The sequence below is a fragment of the Perca flavescens genome, chromosome 12 (genome assembly GCF_004354835.1).
Source record: "Perca flavescens isolate YP-PL-M2 chromosome 12, PFLA_1.0, whole genome shotgun sequence".
NCBI lineage: Eukaryota > Metazoa > Chordata > Actinopteri > Perciformes > Percidae > Perca > Perca flavescens.
This window is the reverse complement of record NC_041342.1, coordinates 22,936,782-22,955,880: the sequence shown is the minus strand read 5'-3', so window position 1 is coordinate 22,955,880 and position 19,099 is coordinate 22,936,782. Positions and strand designations below refer to the sequence as shown.

General features: G+C 41.1%; 3 protein-coding genes across 6 annotated transcripts; 1 reads left to right on the top strand and 2 right to left on the bottom strand.

Moving 5' to 3' along the window:
* Positions 1 to 10: 10 nt before the first annotated feature.
* czib (CXXC motif containing zinc binding protein) lies at positions 11 to 3,036 on the bottom strand. Its single transcript, XM_028592385.1, has 8 exons — positions 2,926 to 3,036; positions 2,745 to 2,828; positions 2,395 to 2,451; positions 2,218 to 2,299; positions 2,096 to 2,127; positions 1,189 to 1,266; positions 617 to 682; positions 11 to 317 (listed from the first exon to the last, which is right to left on the bottom strand). The coding sequence occupies exons 1-8, from the start codon at positions 2,929 to 2,931 to the stop codon at positions 240 to 242; spliced, it is 483 nt and encodes a 160-aa protein (XP_028448186.1). The 5' UTR covers positions 2,932 to 3,036; the 3' UTR covers positions 11 to 239.
* Positions 3,037 to 3,512: 476 nt separating this feature from the next.
* uck2b (uridine-cytidine kinase 2b) lies at positions 3,513 to 11,963 on the bottom strand. Its single transcript, XM_028592384.1, has 7 exons — positions 11,805 to 11,963; positions 9,724 to 9,883; positions 8,900 to 8,996; positions 7,279 to 7,421; positions 6,221 to 6,318; positions 5,841 to 5,889; positions 3,513 to 5,003 (listed from the first exon to the last, which is right to left on the bottom strand). Exons 1-7 carry the CDS (start codon positions 11,907 to 11,909, stop codon positions 4,867 to 4,869), a joined length of 789 nt encoding a protein of 262 aa, XP_028448185.1. The 5' UTR covers positions 11,910 to 11,963; the 3' UTR covers positions 3,513 to 4,866.
* On the top strand, positions 10,904 to 18,934 carry aldh9a1b (aldehyde dehydrogenase 9 family, member A1b). Of its 4 annotated transcripts, none has more exons than XM_028592383.1 (12): positions 10,904 to 11,243; positions 12,508 to 12,723; positions 13,441 to 13,586; positions 13,810 to 13,939; positions 14,317 to 14,451; positions 15,682 to 15,878; positions 16,121 to 16,261; positions 16,363 to 16,551; positions 17,461 to 17,548; positions 17,642 to 17,783; positions 18,006 to 18,118; positions 18,577 to 18,934. In XM_028592383.1, exons 2-12 carry the CDS (start codon positions 12,546 to 12,548, stop codon positions 18,669 to 18,671), a joined length of 1,554 nt encoding a protein of 517 aa, XP_028448184.1. In that variant the 5' UTR covers positions 10,904 to 11,243; positions 12,508 to 12,545; the 3' UTR covers positions 18,672 to 18,934. The 4 variants fall into 4 exon arrangements, with proteins under 4 accessions (XP_028448184.1, XP_028448181.1, XP_028448180.1 ...); XM_028592380.1 differs by lacking the exon at positions 10,904 to 11,243 and adding an exon at positions 12,154 to 12,302; XM_028592379.1 differs by lacking the exon at positions 10,904 to 11,243 and adding an exon at positions 12,154 to 12,320.
* The last annotated feature ends 165 nt before the right edge of the window (positions 18,935 to 19,099 follow it).

Genomic DNA, 19,099 nt, shown 5'->3' with positions numbered 1-19,099 from the left:
ATACTCAAAATTGTCACCTTTCAATTTTATTGAAGCAGTAAAAACAGCCTTCAACATTTTGATTATCCAAGATGTGTATGGACAACCTGTAGTAATAATCTAAACCTGTTACTGTTCATCATCAACCAAATCTCGCCACCTCAGCATCTGAAGCGTCCTTGATACCAGCGAAGGCCTGAGGATGTTTGGCTGTAGTGTTCATTCATCCACCTCTGAGGCTCGATCATCACATGATGACATCAGCACTTGATGAACTGGTGTGTGACCTCATATATTCCCACCGACTCGCTGACTTTCTCATCGTAGTCCGTCCAGTCCTGAGATTTACAAAACAAGGGTTTGTCAAGTTGCACAGATACAGGAGGCTGTCACATCATGTAAACACGGTTGGGATTATTAAAAAGACATTTTTGGGAAAATTCAGGAAATCACTGACTGAAATTAACCTGTAACTAAATAACTACTGAAATTCAACTCAACACAAATTTATGATATCCAACAGGGTATTATCGAAGGTTTCAAGATAATTATTCTCTAAAAAGTTGAGCAATGACAAACAACAACATCTAAACAAAAACAGACACTCTGAGGTACAAATTGTTCCCACTGAACTTACTTTTTCTTGCAGGTTGATTTCAGGAAACTGTGTTCCAGACTCGGCTCCTTGCGCAGCGAAGCCAGCCTGGAGTGGGTTACATTGAAAATTGAAGAGTCACATTATATTATAATATTGTCCAGTTCATGGATTTTGTCACATTAAGTAGACTGTCTGGCTCAGGAACAATGTACTTTTTCTTCCCACAGTGAAAATCTTGACTTAGCGGAGAGCACAGGGGCATCTAATAACATTAACGGAGTGTCTATTTGCACCCCCGGTACAAATAGCCTCGGCCACACAGCTGAGCTATTCACACCCTGTGTAAGTGGAATGCAGCAATTGCATTTTGCAACTGTGTTTGGTCGGCCAATTGTCAACCGTAAAAAGTTCAAGTAAAAAAACATGACCCTTTTCACTGTTGACATATGTTTTTACATACACATTTATTAGGCTATTTTCACAGAAGACATTTGGACAGTTACTGTAGGAAAAGAGCAGGTTTAAATAATAAAATGATGACTACATTTTTTTTTTTTCTCTAAAAGTTAAAATGTCTGCTGTAAAACTTGTATCTGTTCAAAGAGTCTCACTTGAGGTTGGAAGTCAATGGGCTCCAGACCTCGACACTCAAACTGCACCATCGTCTTGAATCTTTCGCTGTCCTCTGCCTTCAACCCAGCAAATATACAGCAACATACAGAGAGAGAGATAGAGAGAAACACATTGTTAATGGCTGGGGGGAAAGCTGCACTCAAAAAACTGTCATTGTGTTGGTCTATGTGACAGATTTTCTTCATGTGGATTTCTAAAAATCTTTTTGAGGTGCTTAATTTTCAGAACTGAATAGACCCAACCAAAAACTTCCAGAAAAACAGGTTCACAATTTTTCAATACTGTCTTAAAGGAATATACGCAGCCCCCTATTACTTCAATGTATCAAGAACGTTCTCAGTTTGGGGATTTTGATGTTCACTAAGTTTTTCTTCAAGAATTCAAGGTAACAGGGTGAGTAGTCGATCTACAAATGATCATTTGAGGGTGAAGTGCTCCTTTTTTTAAGATTATTTTTTGGGGCATTTTAGGCCTTTATTATATAAGACAGCTGAATATGTGAAAGGGGAGAGAGGGGGAATGACATGCAGCAAAGGGCTGCAGGTCGGAGTTGAACCTGATCCTCGGTACATAATGTCACGTCTGAATAGCTCACCTGGTACATCGAAAAAGGTTTCGCTTGCTTGATCATACTGACTAATTAGATCCCCTCCTAAAGCTCTTTTTATCCTTTAACTTGAGCATTTTCTCCTTAAAAACAACCTAAAACTACCATCATTCTGTTGTTGCTTAGTGCATTTAAATCATAAGTGTCTGCCTAAAAGGCTGGTTCTGCAAATGAAAAGATGAGTGAACTGATAGAACAAATACGTGGACTGTCTGGTTACATGAAAACAGACTGGTGATGTGTCTGTTTCAAAGTAGAAGTACAAGATGTTTGCTTACATTATACGGTTTGATTGTGTCTCCCAGGATATCTGTAAGGAAACCGTTTACATGTTATACTTCCACCAGAGTTTTAACCTCAGTAAAAGACAAAGTGAGTCAAATGGCATGTTAGCTCTTACCAATTGAATTTTCCCTGGAACAAAGTTTACACTTCTGCACCATGCTGGCACTGCTTCTTCCTCCTTTTAGTGGCACACTCTCCTATGGAATGTAAAATAAAAAATAAAAAATAAGATTGGATACTGTGTGTGACAATGTGTGCAAAATGTGCTAAAAACTGTACGAACACCACTTACCACTAAGGTTACATACTGCCATTTATCTGGGATCTCTCCACAGTTCCCACACTTCAACTACATTGAGGAAACAATAAACAAAAACATTGTTAGTGTGAGTTAAGAGTGAGTGAGTGAAAAGTGGGAGACTAACTTTTTGTCTAGGGGTAGCTAGTGGTGAATAGTGAACAGTGTGCCAACATAATTAACATTTGCACAGTGTATAGCGTAAAATGTGTTTCCTTATTTAGTTCAGTACGTTTCCTCTGACAACGAGCACGGTGAAATTATGACCATTTCGAACACACAGAGGAAGATGAGATATACTTAAGTGAACTAACGTTAGCATGCTAACTTGACAGCCATCCTACCTTCAGAAACCAGCGGAAGTCGTCGCCCAATGGTCTCACATTGGTGACATTCTCAAGAGTGGCTTTGAACTGGAGCCCAAATTTCTGTCATGTATATGACAAAAGGAGAGATTAAAATTCACGTAAAATTAGCTAAATGTATTCACTGTTTACATCAGAAACACCCTGTGGCAAAACATACCCCCATCTTCTTCTTCTTTTTAATGGCGACTTGCAACCAGACGGAGCACTATCCCCCCCCTACTGTGCAGGCGTCACAAGTTCCACGTTTTCCAACAAGGTGAAGGGATGCATTTAACATTCATTTTGTGTTCTTTGTGTACTTTGTGTTCCAGTCTTATTCTGCTGAACTGCTTTGAATAATGTAGCTAAAAATTTATATTGAGACACATGCATCGTGTTGACATATTAATACATTTGTCATTTTATACCGCATAGTCTTCTTATGCTGTTGACAACTAAACGTACTCGGCTATTTTTTCCAGTAATTTTTAGTATTCAGGAAAATTTGTTCATGTAAATGTTCATACATCCGTCAGAACTTTAGAGAATGACTCCAGCAGCCATCGGCGTGCGCCCTCTAATGGACACAATAAAGCAAAATGAATGACCTACTTATTGGTACGATCGGGAGCCAATGCAACATTATTGTAGTGAGAAGCCACCTTTGCTCGCATATATGCGATGCTAATGATACATTCATACATATGAATCTCATCAAAGCATTATCATTAACAAACAAATAATCACACTCTTCAGACAGAGACACTCAGCTGCATCACTTTATTAACCATTAAGCAATTGTCTCTCAAAATGTCATAAATCATCCAACAACCCGATAATATTCCACAACCTACAGTACAAATCTCCTGGTACAAATCAGCAATTCAATACACTTTACACAACAAATACAGCGGAATACAAAATTGATTCGACAATTTCTTTTTTTATTGCAACCTTAAATTAAAGAATGGAAATTGGCTTCTAGAGTGGATACTTATTGTACATGTTAACCTGAGGCAACTTTGCAGAGGCATTTCGGTGGGTCTTGGTGATTAATGGCCACACACCTGGGAAAACTAATATTGCTGTGGCATTGAACACCCTTATCACACCTTTTTCTGGCATTTCAAATGAAAATGGTATTGCTAACCTGAGTATACATGTCGTATCTTAATCTTATTTAACAGGGCTGACTCTGCTATGCGAATGCTAGTAAAACTATCTCAAATGGGGGAATATTATAAGTAAATCATATCCAAATTTAAATAACCCTCCCACGGATAGTTATTTCATTCTTATTCACAGAGGAGTGATTGTATGAATTAATGTTGATTGGGAGTCATTACCCCATCGGTATTGTAATTCATAATTAGAATGTAAAATGCACCCAAAAGTGTAACAATACCAACAACACTAGACTGGATTAATACAGTAGTCAGCTGAGCCTTACAGCCTTTGGCTTCATTTGGCTGGTGGTCACATTATTTTGTACCTGACCATTAGTACGGCAAAATCACGTAGTGCGTTACTGCAGCAGCGGACATTACACAGAGTCAGTGAGGTGGACAGTTTATAGTACACAGTTCTCTAATGTAATTCAGTACACTAACCAAAGTGAGGGAACGTAACACTGAAAGGATTGGAAACCTTCCTCAAGATTGTCAGTACAAATCCTGGTTTCTTCAACTCATCTTCTAATCCACATCCTTCTCATTTGGAACCCAACCCAACATTTATCAGACTCCCCTAACATTAGGGGTTCAAGTTTTATCAGACATTACAAAAAAAATAAAAAAAGGTTTCCCCTCTTTTATTCATTAGCGGCATGAACTTCCATGGAGCAGCAGGGGATACATAAAAAAATTTAATCTGGGAGGAAATCAATTTTAACCCATGGTCTCATCACAAGAGCTTCTCTTCCTGACAAAAAAAAAAATATCTAAATCCCAAGTTAAACAATTACACTGAAAGTAACCAATAACAAGAGTAGTCATAATAATAAAAGGCATTTCAATTCTTTTTGCATCTCCTTTTTTCTCTTAAATACATTGATGCCAATAGGCATTATTTACAGCGTAACACCACCCCTCTCCCCCCTGTGAAGAGAGGTGTGACGAGGTCAATGAGGCCGGCTGCTGGACTCGGAGGTCCGCCGCTGACGTGGAGTACTGTGGCCGTTCATGCAGCCGTTGTGGCGCTTGCTTAGCCCGCCGTTCAGAATGTCTTGGATGTGCTGTACTATCAAGTTGATGGCCACTGCAGGAAACAAGGAAGAGAGAGATGGTAAAAAGACTTTAAAAAAGTATCAACATCAGTCGAACCAGAGATCATCTTTATTCCACACACCGTTGCACCTGGTGCCTACTTTACCCACAATGCATCTCGCCTGCTGACAGGTTGGTCGGATATTTTTGCCGTTTTATGCTGGTAGCGGCTGATGTAGTCTCCAGCCACTAGCTTCAAGCAGAAATAAGGAGCAGGCTACCTCTGTCTGGTAAGATCACTTTTTTCTAACTCCCCACACCCAGATTTTATTTCAGTTTCAAAGTGTAGTTTTCTAACCTAACTCTAACTGACACTTATGAGACTTCAAGCAAGTCCCTCTAGAGCAGGGGTCAACGTTTTTTAAGCCAAGGACCCCTTAACTGAAAGAGAGACGGAGCAGAAACCCCCTACTACATATTGTATATAATTAAGTTGCATATTACACTGGGCCTAAATAATAGGGTGGCCTAAAGCCTTTTTGCATAGAATATTAAGCTATTAAAAAAGCCTAATAATTGTCAGCATGATTTTATAAATCATGTTTTAAATGTTAAAACATATGTGTGGCACAGTGGATTAATTCATTAATTAACTGTTGACAGCTATCTTAGTGACTAACATACCAATACGCCAGTAATCATCAATGGGGATTTATATTTGCTAATAGGAGTTTATTTTTGGAAGATCCCCCTGCATTGACACTGAGTTCTCCCCAAGACCTGTGAAATCAGTGGAATTCCCCTTTAACAAAACACCTTTAGCAGACACCATCCCCAGCCTGACCAACACAAATGCAATATCTGCATACTGTAGAATATTTATCCTTACCAAGGTTATCGGCTCCTCGTGGAATAATCACATCTGCATACTTCTTCGTCTAATAAAAATAAGGTCAATGCTCAAGTTACTGGCGAAAAACATTTTTCAGATGTATACTGCACAATAGAGCCTGGGCAATACTTGGGGAGCTAAAAAAAAAAAAAAAACACTGACCAATAGCAACAAATGGACAAACACTTTGATAAGCTTCCCTTAAATTTAGTTATTCATTGCTACAATTTCTTATTTAACGTGTGCTGACATAAAGCCTACATTTAACCAATTGATCTGTTTGAAGTTAAAATTGGCTGATAATGTTGGGCTTCCCAGTGTATCAGTTGGGCTCTACTGCAAAAACTACAGATGCTTGTAGGATACGAGTCACTTACTGGTAAACAGAACTCCTCAAAGGCCGGTTTCACAAAAGTGATGTACTGAGCCAGCACCTGCTCCAGCTCTCTACCACGCTCACTGATGTCTCTGAGAACTGAAAGAGAGAAATCGCACAAAAAGATGGACAATTATGTTATTAGCCATTTAACAAAATGACAAGTTAGGGGGTGCACTGCTCTACAACAGCTATGAGTCTAATGAGGGTGGTTGTCGTCTGTGACACCACCCTTATTGGACTCCTCTCTGGTGGCGATGGTTTATCTCTACAGGTGGGAGATTGACCATCTGGTGACTTGGTGCAGTCAGAGCAACTTTGAGCTAAACACTTGAGGAAGAACGCAGAACTCAGGACCCCCCCCCTCCCCAAATCACCCTGGGGGACTCCTCAGTCAATACTGTGGAGTCCTTCCGCCTCCTGGGCTCCATCATCTCCCAGGACCTCAAGAGGGAGCTGAACATCAGCTGCCTCATCAAAAAGACAGAGGATGTACTTCATGCGGCAGCTGAAGAAATTCAACCTGCCAAAGAGTGATGGTGCACTTCTACACTGCCTCATCGAGTGCATCCTCACCCCCCTCCCATCACCACCTGGTACCCTGCTGCCACTGCTAAAGGACACAAATCTTTTGAAACGCTCCCCCTCTGGCAGGAGGCTGCGGTCCACCACAATGACCGTTTCTTCCCAACTGCAGCGGGCCTCATCAACAAGGCCCGGGAACCCCACTGACTGACTCTTAACCACTGAAAGACTTTTTATCCCAGACTATTGCGCACATTATATATATTTTGTCCTTCCCCTGATTTATATATTTTTGCTCAACCTGCACAAAACAGTACAGTCTTTTTTTCCTTTCCAAAACATTTTTTTTCCCCCTCTATCTATCTATCTATCTATCTATCTATCTATCTATCTATCTATCTTCTTGACTGTTGCAGTACTGTATTGTTTAATATGTTTATTGCATGTTCCATGCAAGTGAAAACTTACTTTGGCAATAAATCTCATTCATTCTGATACACCGCTGTGTGTTTTAACCCAACTCTCACTACACACCTCGGCGAGAGAGCCGCGTGTCTGGATCTGTGTCAACAAAAAGCTTCATCTGGAACAGATCTCGGATTTCCTGCGAGTAGAACATGAGGATGCCCTCAAACAAGACCACATCAGCTGGATACACCATAATAAACTCCTCTTTCCTGGAACACACAGAAGAGATTCATCAGCGACTACAGTCAGACGTGGTGTGATGCAACGTTAAACTGATTACACAGTTAAGTTAATCAGGAACCAGTTTAACATGACTTGTATTGGTACATCAAGTGCACAATGATGGGTGCTGGCCTGAGGCCCGTTTCAGAAAGCAGGTTCAGTGAAAACGGTGAGTTTGTTAACCCTTAGATGAGGGGAACTCTGGGTTTTCTGTTTCAGAAAGGGAGGTAAATCAAACCTGAGAAAGGAGGGGCAACTCCAGCCCGTTTCAGAAAGGGAGGTAACTTAACCTGAGTCAGTTACTATGGTAACTGAATCTGTGAACCTAACCTGGTCAGGAGAAGGTTCTCTTCAATAAAACCTCGAGTTTCTCTGTCTCCTCCCTCTGACGCAGCACTATTTAATTTCCTCATTCATTCAGTCTGTATCAGGCACATGTTAGCGCAGTTTTGTCATCTGCATGAATAAAAAAACCCAAACCAAAAAACAGGGTTGGTTTATTAACTCCGTTAGGTAACGATCCCATTGATGAACAGGGAGTTAAACATGTGTCGGGAGAAGATACAGAGGCCCCGACTAGATGCATTTTCATTTCCAGATAACTACCTATTAGAGCCGCATCATTTTTCTTTACAGTCTATCAGATATGTACATAAATTTATCCGTCCTCATATCACCAACGTCACCCATCATGGACATGCTCTTACATCCGAGCAGATTCTTTGTGTCGCATTACGTTTTTTTGCGCGAGCATATTAGTAAAACCACATGCAGAGCTGTCAGAAAAGCGTGCCTCGCTCAAAACGTTGTCGTAGTGTTACCTGGACACAAACCAGTGAGAGCCCTTAAAAAAAAAAAAAGTTCCACAGGATTGCAGGTGAATTAAGTAAAACCCTTTCAAATAAATGATTATAAATTATGTTAATGACATGGTGCTGAAACCTCAGAATGGAATTAGCAGTACTTTTTCGCCCGCAGGATTGCACCTAAATGAAATAGATTATAGGTTCAATACCATTCCACCAGTTATGTACTTGTGATTAAATATATAATTAATACACTATATTGGAACTTACGCATTAACTCAAGCAGTAATTTTGTCCTACGCCAATTCTCGTTTTGTTGCAGCAGCAGCCGTGTTGCTTTTTTTAACTAAATATATATGTTCAAACTCATATTTCCAGTTCCAGAGGTGTAAAGTACGCCGACCGATTTGTTTGTGGTTGTTGCCATGGTGAATCGTAGAATCATGGCTCCATTCATGCTGCCTTTTCGTGGAGGTGGTGCAGGCGTCTACCTCTGAGTCAACCTACTCTGGGTTGATTGAACCAATCATCTGTTCTGGAACCGAAAACTCATCTCAGGGTAAGTCAACTCAGAGTTCAGGGTTAGACTCAGAGTTTGTTAAACCTCCTACCTGAAATGGCCACCAGATGGCAACTGTGAATGTGCAACAGGCACTCACCTGGAATGATTGACAAAGTCATAAACTGGTATCTGGACCGTCTCCCCCTCGAGGATCTGTCTGAGTGTTTGCATTATCAGCTCACTGTCGAAGGCATCTGAGGACAAGAAAAGGAAAACGCTCAGTTCTTCATGACATGTCCTATTACAAAGCCCCAGTTACACCAGCATGGTGTGCGCCCATGGACACGTGGGACCCTGCACTGCACGTTTGGTAACCCAGAAATCCCTCTGTGTAACAGGTGTCGGGTTCAGTCTCTGAGCCTTAGAGCAGCTGCCTGTGAGATGCTGCTTCTGAAAAAGGCCTGCTGACTGTAGGGATTTCAAATCAGCTGAGAAAGGAAGCAGGAGCATGAGGGAGCAAAGTCAGACTCCAAAAATGGAGTCTACGCTTCTGCCAAAAGCACATTGGAAGAAATTATTGACGTGGCAGAAATGCACGCTGCTGAACACAAGCCTGTTTCAAACATTTTAAATCGTCATGGCAAATTGCAAGTTATTGTCATGTAAGCCTTAATTTATCTTTATCTGTGTAGTGCTAAAGCAAACCTCAGCTGTTACTAATTCCACAAATGATTACATCCATTTTCATACAATATAAATTTGGTTATAGTCAAGTTTGTGAAGCATTTCAAAACCACACACCCACAGTGAGTTAGTTGTTTTTTTTTGTTTTTTTTTAAATACTGTACTTTTCTTGAGGCAACTCTGAAATGCCTCTGAAATCAGTTATAAGAATAGCAAACATGTGCCTGCTGCAAGCCAGCAGAGGTGGTATACACCAGACAGTGCCTTAGCTGTGCCAACTATTCACTGTGTGCGTACCTGGGTGATCGAAGTTGAACTGGCCCTTATGTGCCTTTGCCTTCTGTTCTGGAGTTAGCACCTTGTAGAAGCTGTCCTGGCTGAGGATCGCAACCTGCCGCTGGGTGTGGTCGATCTTATTCTGGCCTAGCAGCTCCATGATCTTCTCACAAACGGACGACTGCAGAAACAGACCGAATGGGGGAGTAACGACAGTATTTTTCACAACCGTAGACCCAAATATCAGTACAAACTAGCTTCAATTCCATCCACATAGAACAGAATTAACACTTTTATCCAGTCACATTCACACAGAAATAAAGTGGGTGGTTAATTTCCCCCCAACTCGTGCAAGGTCAACTAGCACAATTATAGGTGAAAAATGCCCAGCAGCCCACCACGTTTGTCCTCACTGACCTTCCATATTAAATGAATCTCATACCCAATGCTGACTGGGCATTCTCCAGCTGCCGGAGGCTCTGTTGCCTTTGTGTCCATGAAATTGTGCTACAATGAATTTGGACGTCCCTACTACAGAGCTGGGAGGTTGTGTCAACACGTACAACAATTTCAGAGGACCTGACTTGGAACACACCAAAGGTCCAAACCGCACAATTAATGAGGCAATCTCCCGTATAATTTTGAATGCTCAAACTCTAGACTGACAAACTGATCAGTTGACTGATAACTTATCCATAAATAAATCAGATGACCCATTACTTGTTATTCATAAAGTGAAAAGCAATTGCTTCACTTTTACAAAAGCTGGCAATTCTGTCACTGTGAAACACTTGATTTTAAGACAGCTACATAGTGTTGTATAATATAATGTCAATAAAGAATTTGGATACTGATCAAGGGGTGTTTGTCATTTTCAATCTATCCTTAAATCAAGCATCAGCAGTGAGGCCAATGATAATACAACAACTGCATTGTCGATACACTGCTGTGGCTGCTCGGAGCAGCCATGTTGAATCAAGAAGTCAGGGTTGATCAGGTTCTCCAGACATTCAGACTCTCCAGTTCTGTTCTAGACTGGTAAAACTAGTCTAGTCTGACGTCACTTCCTCCAGTCCCTTGTGAGGGGCTTTCCGGAAGCAAAACACTGGACAGCGTGCTGAGGCTGATATCTGGGACAAAGTTGGGAGGAGGGGGTAACTGGAATAACGGAAGAGAGGCAGTGCCCTCATATCCACTTATGTGATGTACCTACACTGCAGTGAGACCAGTTACAGCCACCAAAAGTCTAAATATTCGACGCTAGCTGCTTGGCTTTGGCCACTGATAAACTGGTTCACTGCTAAGCTTATCAGTTCAACTCGTGTCTTCAGATAGCACGAGGTGTGGTCTTTGGCACCACTGGCAGGTCTCACCCGGCTCATAACAAAGAAATCCAATGACGTATTCGAAAATACCCACGTCTGTGTGCTCCTACTTTATAGTCTGTGGTGTGCTTCCGTTAGTTTAGCACTGCGGTAAAACGGTAAACTATCAAATCAATGAGGCTATAAGTTTAACTAGCGGATTGTTAAAATAAAAAGGTCAGTTTATATTAAGTTAATCTCGGCTTATTGCATACACACCAATCAGTATATTTACAAAATTATATTCTATCGTCAAAATCAGATTTATTTTTTTATTTGTCGGTGTTTTGTCTTTACAGAACAATGGACGTGGGCGCAATGGTTTAGCTAGCTAAACGAAAACTTTCAAACTAGCTAGGTATTGTTTAACGTTAGCTAGCACAACCGATAAATTACAGATAACGTTAGAATGTAATTTAATTCAGCTAGCATTATTAGGTCAGCTAACATCAGTGTATTCCACGTAGCTAGTCTAACGGTATTTGATCAAGATAATGACCGCTATCAGTAAAAGGAATTTATTTAATTCAACAAAATCCAAATCCAGTACAACAGGCAGACGGTGTATGTTACAAGCGTGCCAAGTGAAACCGGCTGATTAAACAGATCAAAACTGGTTGCGTCGCTGAAGCCACGCGGTCAACCAGCCCCGACTATCATCTGCCTTGATTTAGCTTAATCAAACTCAAACCATGACAATTCGCGAAAACCGTTAAATTAGCTTGTTAGGAAGCCAACCTTGCCGCTGGCGGTGCCTCCGGAGACACCGATGAGAAAAGGTTGTCGAACAACGTTGGTATTCTCGCCACGGTCCCTTAGGTGGGTTTCACTGTCCCCGGCCATGCTTGCAGTGTACAGCTAAAGCTGCTGTGCTGGAAGATCATTGAGGGGGAGCTCCTCCCACAACAACCCCCCGCCCCGTTCATTTTTTTTCCTTCCATTAATTTATTTTGTATGTATTTTTTTTTTGTACACACTTAACGTTTATATCCGGTTAAACTATTAATGTTAATTAATAATTGTGTATATTATCTTAATTTATCTTTTTTGTGATTGACAGTAAAAACAACCAATCGTCTGTTACGCTTTGATGGCTGCCGGTTGCTAGACCCCAGCCAGCAGCGTACTTGTCCCGCCTCCTCCTGGTTGCTCAACGGCTAAATCATGTAACGTTAACCGAACATTTGCTACACAAACAGTTATTTTAGGTTCTTAACGTCAACCTTAAAATACGCAGTAAGTGGGAATAAGCCTGTAAGTAAGTTTGCTAAGACTTGCAGACAGTAGTGAAACATAAATGACAAAGCGAGGAAAAGGTAGCTTATTGCGTGTGCGTTAAGTTGAGTGAAACTCCTGTTGGCGTTCAATGTTGTCGGGTTTGCTTTAATGAAGGGACAGTGTTGCATGGATGGCGTTAACCCACACAATGTATGTTTTACAGTTATCGTCTAAACTTCGAGCAACAAAACCATTTTGAGTATGCTCCAGAGGCTCGCTGCGACCCTGCGGCGGCCCGCTGCTGCTCCCCTCGCGGCAGCGGTACGATGCATCTCCTCGGGCTCAGTAGACATTACAATCCCGCTTAACTTCTGGGCTGGGAAGAGATGGACGAGCAAAGAGAAATGCAACAAGGAAAATGTTTATGAACCTGCAACAGGTAAGCCACGCAATTCTTTGATATTAAAAAAAAAAAAAGTTGTCTGTCTTTTGACACTCTTTCCTAACTGGACTTTGGTCATGCTGTGTAAATGTCTCTCTGGTGGTCTCTGGCCTGGAAAAACAATATCAGGTATTTTGTTAGGTTATCTTGACTTTATGCATACGTTTTAGTTGTCTTATACATTAATACATTTTCCATATTTACATTTACTTATCCAAGAAAAGTCAAATGTGCACAAATGTTTATCCATATAGTGTATCCATTTAGTCATACTTGGCCACTTTCTTTAGATAACCGTTTAATGGTCCCTGAACAGCTTTAGTGGAGCAGAACCAAGACATATGACCACATCCTAGCAACCAGGACATATGACCATAGCCTAGCAAGTATTACTCCTTTTGTACGCTGTCGATTTTTTCAGTCCTATTGATTTTAGGCTTGAAACAGGGTTCTCTTAGCCTCTTGCCTGTGTGAAGCCCACTCTTCAGGAACTTGTTATTTTATCATCACTAAGGCCATCATTGGAAAATTTGAGTCTAAATGCCACGCTACATTCAGTGTGCTACAGCCTTTAGCCTCGAAGCCTAGACTTAATTTACTTTTTTATTTAACAATGACTCCCTTTGAACCAGTACAAACTAAATGAACAAACAAAAGTGAAATTTTTAACCTGTGTACTTAACTGTTCTCCCCATCATATGTTTCACTTTGCAGGGCGAGTCTTGTGCCATTTGGAGCCGTGTGGTGCTGTGGAGGTAGATGAGGCTGTCGAGGCTGCCAAGTCGGCCTTTGGCCATTGGAGCAAAATGTCTGGGATGGAGAGGGCAAGGATCATGATAGAAGCTGCCCATATCATAGAGGTGTTTTTTTTGTTTTTAATTCACTTGTATGCTACTACTGAGAATATGTAAATCAGCACAAAGACCACATAAAATTGTTGCATTTGATGGAGGTTCTCTTATTTCATGCATAACTAAGATATATAGAGTTGTAATCACTGTATACATTAAATGTAAAACAAACAATAACAACAAAAATACTCTTGAGATATTGTGTAACACTTACCCTGACTTTCATGTACAGAGCAGGAGAGAGGAGATTGCTGAAATGGAGGTGGTCAACAATGGGAAGTCCATCACAGAGGCCCGTCTGGATGTGGACTCTGCCAGACTGTGTATAGAGTACTACGCAGGGCTAGCCAGCACTCTGGCAGGTTGGTATAATACAACTCTTGATCATTAGTTATATGTTTTCCCACCACCCAAGGGTCTGGAGGAAGGAGGCAAATACAATAACTGATACAGGCATGACAGTATCCATCCAACTATGTAATCCATGTTTTTTATTTTTATTTATCACAAGGTTTTGTGGTAAAACCACCCATATGATGGCGCATTAGCCCATTATCAGATAGTGGTGATGAATATTATTGTTTTGATTAGTGTTGTGATCATATGTGTTGACAGAAGAAAGGCATTATGCAATACATTATCCAGATTTAAACTGTCAGCACTTTTTAAACCAAAATCTTAAAATTGTCACCTTTTTTGAATCTGTTGTACGAAATACTTCTGCCTTCCATTTGTCAAGGCCAGCATATCCAGTTGCCAGGGGGATCCTTTGCCTACACCCGCAGGGAGCCTCTGGGAGTCTGTGTCGGCATCGGTGCTTGGAATTATCCTTTCCAGATAGCTGCCTGGAAGTCAGCTCCAGCCCTGGCCTGTGGTATGGGATACTACTGAAGTTGTCAAGACATTCTTACCTTTACTACACCTAAATAATTTTACTCTGTCAGCAGCTTTGTTTGTTTATTTGTTATTAACCAGAATATCTTAAAAACTACCTTTTTTTTTTTTTTTTAAATAAAAAAAAAAGATTCAGTGACATCTGTTAAGAAGTTAGAAAAATGTAGAGGTTTTAGGTTTGTAGAACACCAGAATGTAAGAATTTATAAATCACTATATATTGGCTCATAACTTCTTAATAGTAAGGCTTTAAAGGAAAAGGCTGTTTAGGCTTTGCCCGTTTCAGCCTTAAAGGTGCCCTGCCATACAAAACCGTTTTTACTTGCATTTTTTGAAATTTGTTAGGTCCATATGTGTTTGTGTTATGTTGTGAATGTGAAAATGAACTGCTTCCTCCTCTGTCAGCTCTAGCCACTGAAAAGAAATAAGCGGCGAAATCAGGCCAATTACAAAAGCTGGTCAGTCTGATATCATGTTGCCTAAGCTCATTACTATTCATTAGCTCGCCCAGTTGGGCTGGGTAAAGGATTCTGACAGCCAGGCTTTCATTGGCTAGCTGTTAGCCAATCAGATTCAAACAGCTTAGCTTGTTGAATATTAATGAGAACTGGCAGAAATCGGGCTGAGTCTTCCTGTAGGCTTTCTATACCACGCTAGAATGGCTTGAAACAAGGTAACCACAAAAAATGTTACAGAGTCCATGGTAGAACTTCAGACATTACCACAAAGTAAAGAAATAAGTGTGTCAGGGCACCTTTAACAGACTGTCCACCCAAACATCTCCGACAAATTGTATCAAATTTTGTTCATGTCATATTGGATGAACCCAAAAACAAATGTTGTTTTTCTTCATATGCTTTACCATTTATCTACAATTGATTGTCAATTTTTTACTCACTCACTCACTCACTCACTTAAACATACCCTCAGCAATCCTGAAAAAAATTAATTCCACTTTACCTATAGATGGCACTACAGCAACATGATAAGCTTAAATGGTCACTTCCCATCGCTCATCGAGTCTTTCTTTGCACAAATCTTCAATTTTTTTAAGCAATAATCCCTAACATTCACAGTTTAGAAAATCACAGCCACTGTCTGTGTCCTATTGTGCTGACTTGACATAGATATACTCTCTGAGTGATTTCTAGTTGATTAGATGAGTCAAACAATGAATCTCACTTACTCTTTTGTCTGTCATCTAAAATAGGCAACTCCATGGTGTTTAAGCCATCGCCAGTGACGCCTGTGACCGCAGTCATGCTGGCAGAGATCTATGCCGAGGCTGGAGCTCCAGAGGGACTGCTCAACGTGGTGCAGGGCGGCCAGGAGACTGGCAGCTTACTCTGCCACCATCCTGACGTCGCTAAGGTGTCCTTCACCGGGAGTGTGCCCACAGGCAAGAAGGTCAGTGTAATGTACATGGTAGAACAAAAATGTCAACACATATTGTCATTTTTGGTGTTATTACTATGAAACATTAAATAAAAAAACACCACAGTCAATCGTAAAACACCTTGGTACATACCTTTCATAATTGGGAATTGTAGATTTAGTGTTAAAGATGTTGAGGTCTGTCTTTTCCATCCTAATCCTTCACGTGACCAGAAGAATCAATGGCCATTCTGCCTTGTGACTTTGACCGACAGATTATGGAGATGGCATCCAAGGGGGTGAAGCCTGTGACTCTGGAACTTGGGGGGAAATCTCCTCTGCTCATCTTTCAGGACAGCGATCTGGAGAACGCTGTAAGGGGAGCTCTCATGGCTAACTTCCTGTCTCAAGGCCAGGTAAATAGTGTGGATATTATATGTGGTATTTTCATATGCTGACACACCTTGTGTCCAATCTACACATGGAGGCATATTTGATTTGATTAAATGTATCACAGGTGTGCAGCAACGGTACAAGAGTTTTTGTTCAGAAGAACATTCTGCCTGAGTTTGTGGAGGAGGTGGTGAAGAGGACACGGGCGATCGAGATCGGAGACCCTCTATTGGACAGCACCCGAATGGGAGCACTGGTCAACCAGCCACACCTGGAAAAAGTCCTATCCTTTGTTGATCAGGCAAAGAAAGAGGTAAAATTATGGGGCTATTGTTATTGTGGCATTTGCAAATGTGTGTGGAGAGTTGTGCAACTGTATCTTAACTCTTGTGTGTAATCAGATTTGTAAATGTGTAAAAGAATCTCCAAATGCGTATTGAGATTTGTTTATAAAAAAAAATGTGTGTAGCAAGTTGAATCAAAGGTCCCATGGCATGAACATTTCACTTTGAGGTTTTTTTAACATTTAATGAGTTCCCCCAGCCTGCCTATGGTCCCCCAGTGGCTAGAAATGGTGATAGGTGTAAACCGAGCCCTGGGTATTCTGCTCTGCCTTTGAGAAAATGAAAGCTCAGATGGGCCGATCTGGAATCTTGCTCCTTATGAGGTCATAAGGAGCAAGGTTACCTCCCCTTTCTCTGCTTTGTCCACGCAGAGAATTTGGCCCACCTATGAGAGATAGAGACATCATGGCTTGCAAACAAGCAAAGTGGAGGTTGGTCAAGGCCACACCCCCACCCTCCACCTTGCCCTCCCCCCCCCTCCTCCTCAATAGCTACAGACACAGAAATGGCACATACTAAGGAAAGCTCATTGTGGGACTGGCTCTAGTGGCTGTAATTCTGCACAAAAGCTGAATTTTGGGAAAGAGACTTCAGATACAGTATTAGGGGACCACTAAGGCCTATATAAAAGAGACTTCAGATACAGTATTAGGGGACCACTAAGGCCTATATAAAAGAGACTTCAGATACAGTATTAGGGGACCACTAAGGCCTATATAAAAGAGACTTCAGATACAGTATTAGGGGACCACTAAGGCCTATATAAAAGAGACTTCAGATACAGTATTAGGGGACCACTAAGGCCTATATAAAAGCATCCAACGAGCACCATGTCATGGGACCTTTTAAGACCTTGATGTAAATTGTGCTGTTTCTAGGGAGCTACAGTGTTGTGCGGAGGTGAACCTTTTGTCCCATCAGATCACAAACTCCGAGGTGGATACTACATGACTCCATGTGTATTGGGTAAGACTTGCATGTATTCTTCTAGCTAACACCATCCATTTTCTGAATACAGTTTGGATAGTGTTTTGTCCTTTTATTTTTTTCCTCGTACAGGTGACTGCACAGACGAGATGACCTGTGTGAAGGAGGAGATCTTCGGTCCCGTCATGTCCGTGTTGTCTTTTGAAACCGAAGAAGAGGTGCTGCAGAGAGCCAACGACACCACCATGGGTCTGGCTGCAGGAGTTTTCACCAGGTGAGTTTGTGGTGAGACATCGAGGGCAACCTCATGGGTTAGTAAATTAGATTTTCAAGCCATGATTGTCTTTTAACCTTTCAGAGGAATCTAAGTTGAAAGCAACAAAATAACCAGTAGTAAAATATGAAAATGGATAGATCAGTAAAGGAATGTGTAATTATTTTTATTTATGGACACACAATGTAATGAAAAGATCTTTTTTACCTTTTGTTTCTGTAGGGATGTGATGCGAGCCCATCGTGTAGTGGAACATCTCAAAGCTGGTTCCTGCTTCATCAACAACTACAACATCACTCCTGTGGAGGTGCCCTTTGGAGGGTTCAAAATGTCAGGTACAGACGGCTTGTTTGAATGCACACTAGGAGCCAATTGTGCATGAAGCACTAGTGTGTGTGTGTGTGTGTGTGTGTGTGTGTGTGTGTGTGTGTGTGTGTGTGTGTGTGTGTGTGTGTGTGTGTGTGTGTGTGTGTGTGTGTGTGTGTGTGTGTGTGTGTGTGTGTGTGTGTGTGTGTGTGTGTGTGTGTGTGTGTGTGTGTGTGTGTGTGTGTGTGTGTGTGTGTGACACGTTTTAGGTATGTATGAAAAAATACTGTAAACTAAGAATGCTTTCTCACACAATATATATATATTATTATTATTTATTTATTTTGCAAAGTCTAATACAGCACCATCACAAAACGAGAACAGTAGCTAATCTAATCATTGTAGAGAGCACTTCCTTATTTAAAAACCTATACACCCTCATATGTCACATTAGTGGAAGTGGACTTATAATCTCTCCATCCACCAGGCATAGGGCGGGAGAACGGTCAGGTGACAGTTGAACACTACTCCCAGCTGAAGACTGTGTTTGTGGAGATGGGAGATGTTGACTGCCTGTTCTAGGACACACACATCAAGAGGAAGGTGGAGCTGTGACAGTGACCCAGAGACTCTAAACAGATGGTCTGGACCAAAACAACACTTCAGGGAAAGACCATCTAACGTTAGTACTCAAAGTGATGAAAAACAAGCCTGGAGCAAGGGACCCTGTCCTGAAAATGAGCCATGACTTTGTTTTAATGTTTTCTGAATGTGAAGTAAATGTAATACAGAGGCAATCTTTTTATCCGTGTCAAATGTATTAAATTAAAGATTATTCTTCAGTATTTACTGAACCTTGATTGATTTCAGCTTCTAAAGTGTATATATGAGTCACATATGGCGCTTTTCCATTACATGGTACCTACTTGCCTCGACTCTACTCGCCTTTTTTGGTTTTCCATTACGGAAAAAAGTACCTGGTACCTGCTAACAGATACTTTTTTTTTAGT

Excerpts from the sequence above, each read along its gene's own strand:
- czib (XM_028592385.1), bottom strand. Across the intron at positions 2,300-2,394 it reads GGCAGTATGTAACCTTAGTG|GAGAGTGTGCCACTAAAAGG; the intron begins GTAAGTGGTGTT and ends TACATTCCATAG. Across the intron at positions 683-1,188 it reads CCATTGACTTCCAACCTCAA|GCTGGCTTCGCTGCGCAAGG; the intron begins GTGAGACTCTTT and ends AACCCACTCCAG.
- uck2b (XM_028592384.1), bottom strand. The coding sequence starts at position 11,909 with ATGGCCGGGGACAGTGAAACCCACCTAAGGGACCGTGGCGAGAATACC. Across the intron at positions 9,884-11,804 it reads GAGGCACCGCCAGCGGCAAG|TCGTCCGTTTGTGAGAAGAT; the intron begins GTTGGCTTCCTA and ends CTGTTTCTGCAG. Across the intron at positions 5,004-5,840 it reads ACGAGGAGCCGATAACCTTG|TGGCCATCAACTTGATAGTA; the intron begins GTAAGGATAAAT and ends TGTTTCCTGCAG.
- aldh9a1b (XM_028592383.1), top strand. The coding sequence starts at position 12,546 with ATGCTCCAGAGGCTCGCTGCGACCCTGCGGCGGCCCGCTGCTGCTCCC. Across the intron at positions 14,452-15,681 it reads AGCTCCAGCCCTGGCCTGTG|GCAACTCCATGGTGTTTAAG; the intron begins GTATGGGATACT and ends CATCTAAAATAG. Across the intron at positions 17,549-17,641 it reads CATGACTCCATGTGTATTGG|GTGACTGCACAGACGAGATG; the intron begins GTAAGACTTGCA and ends TTCCTCGTACAG.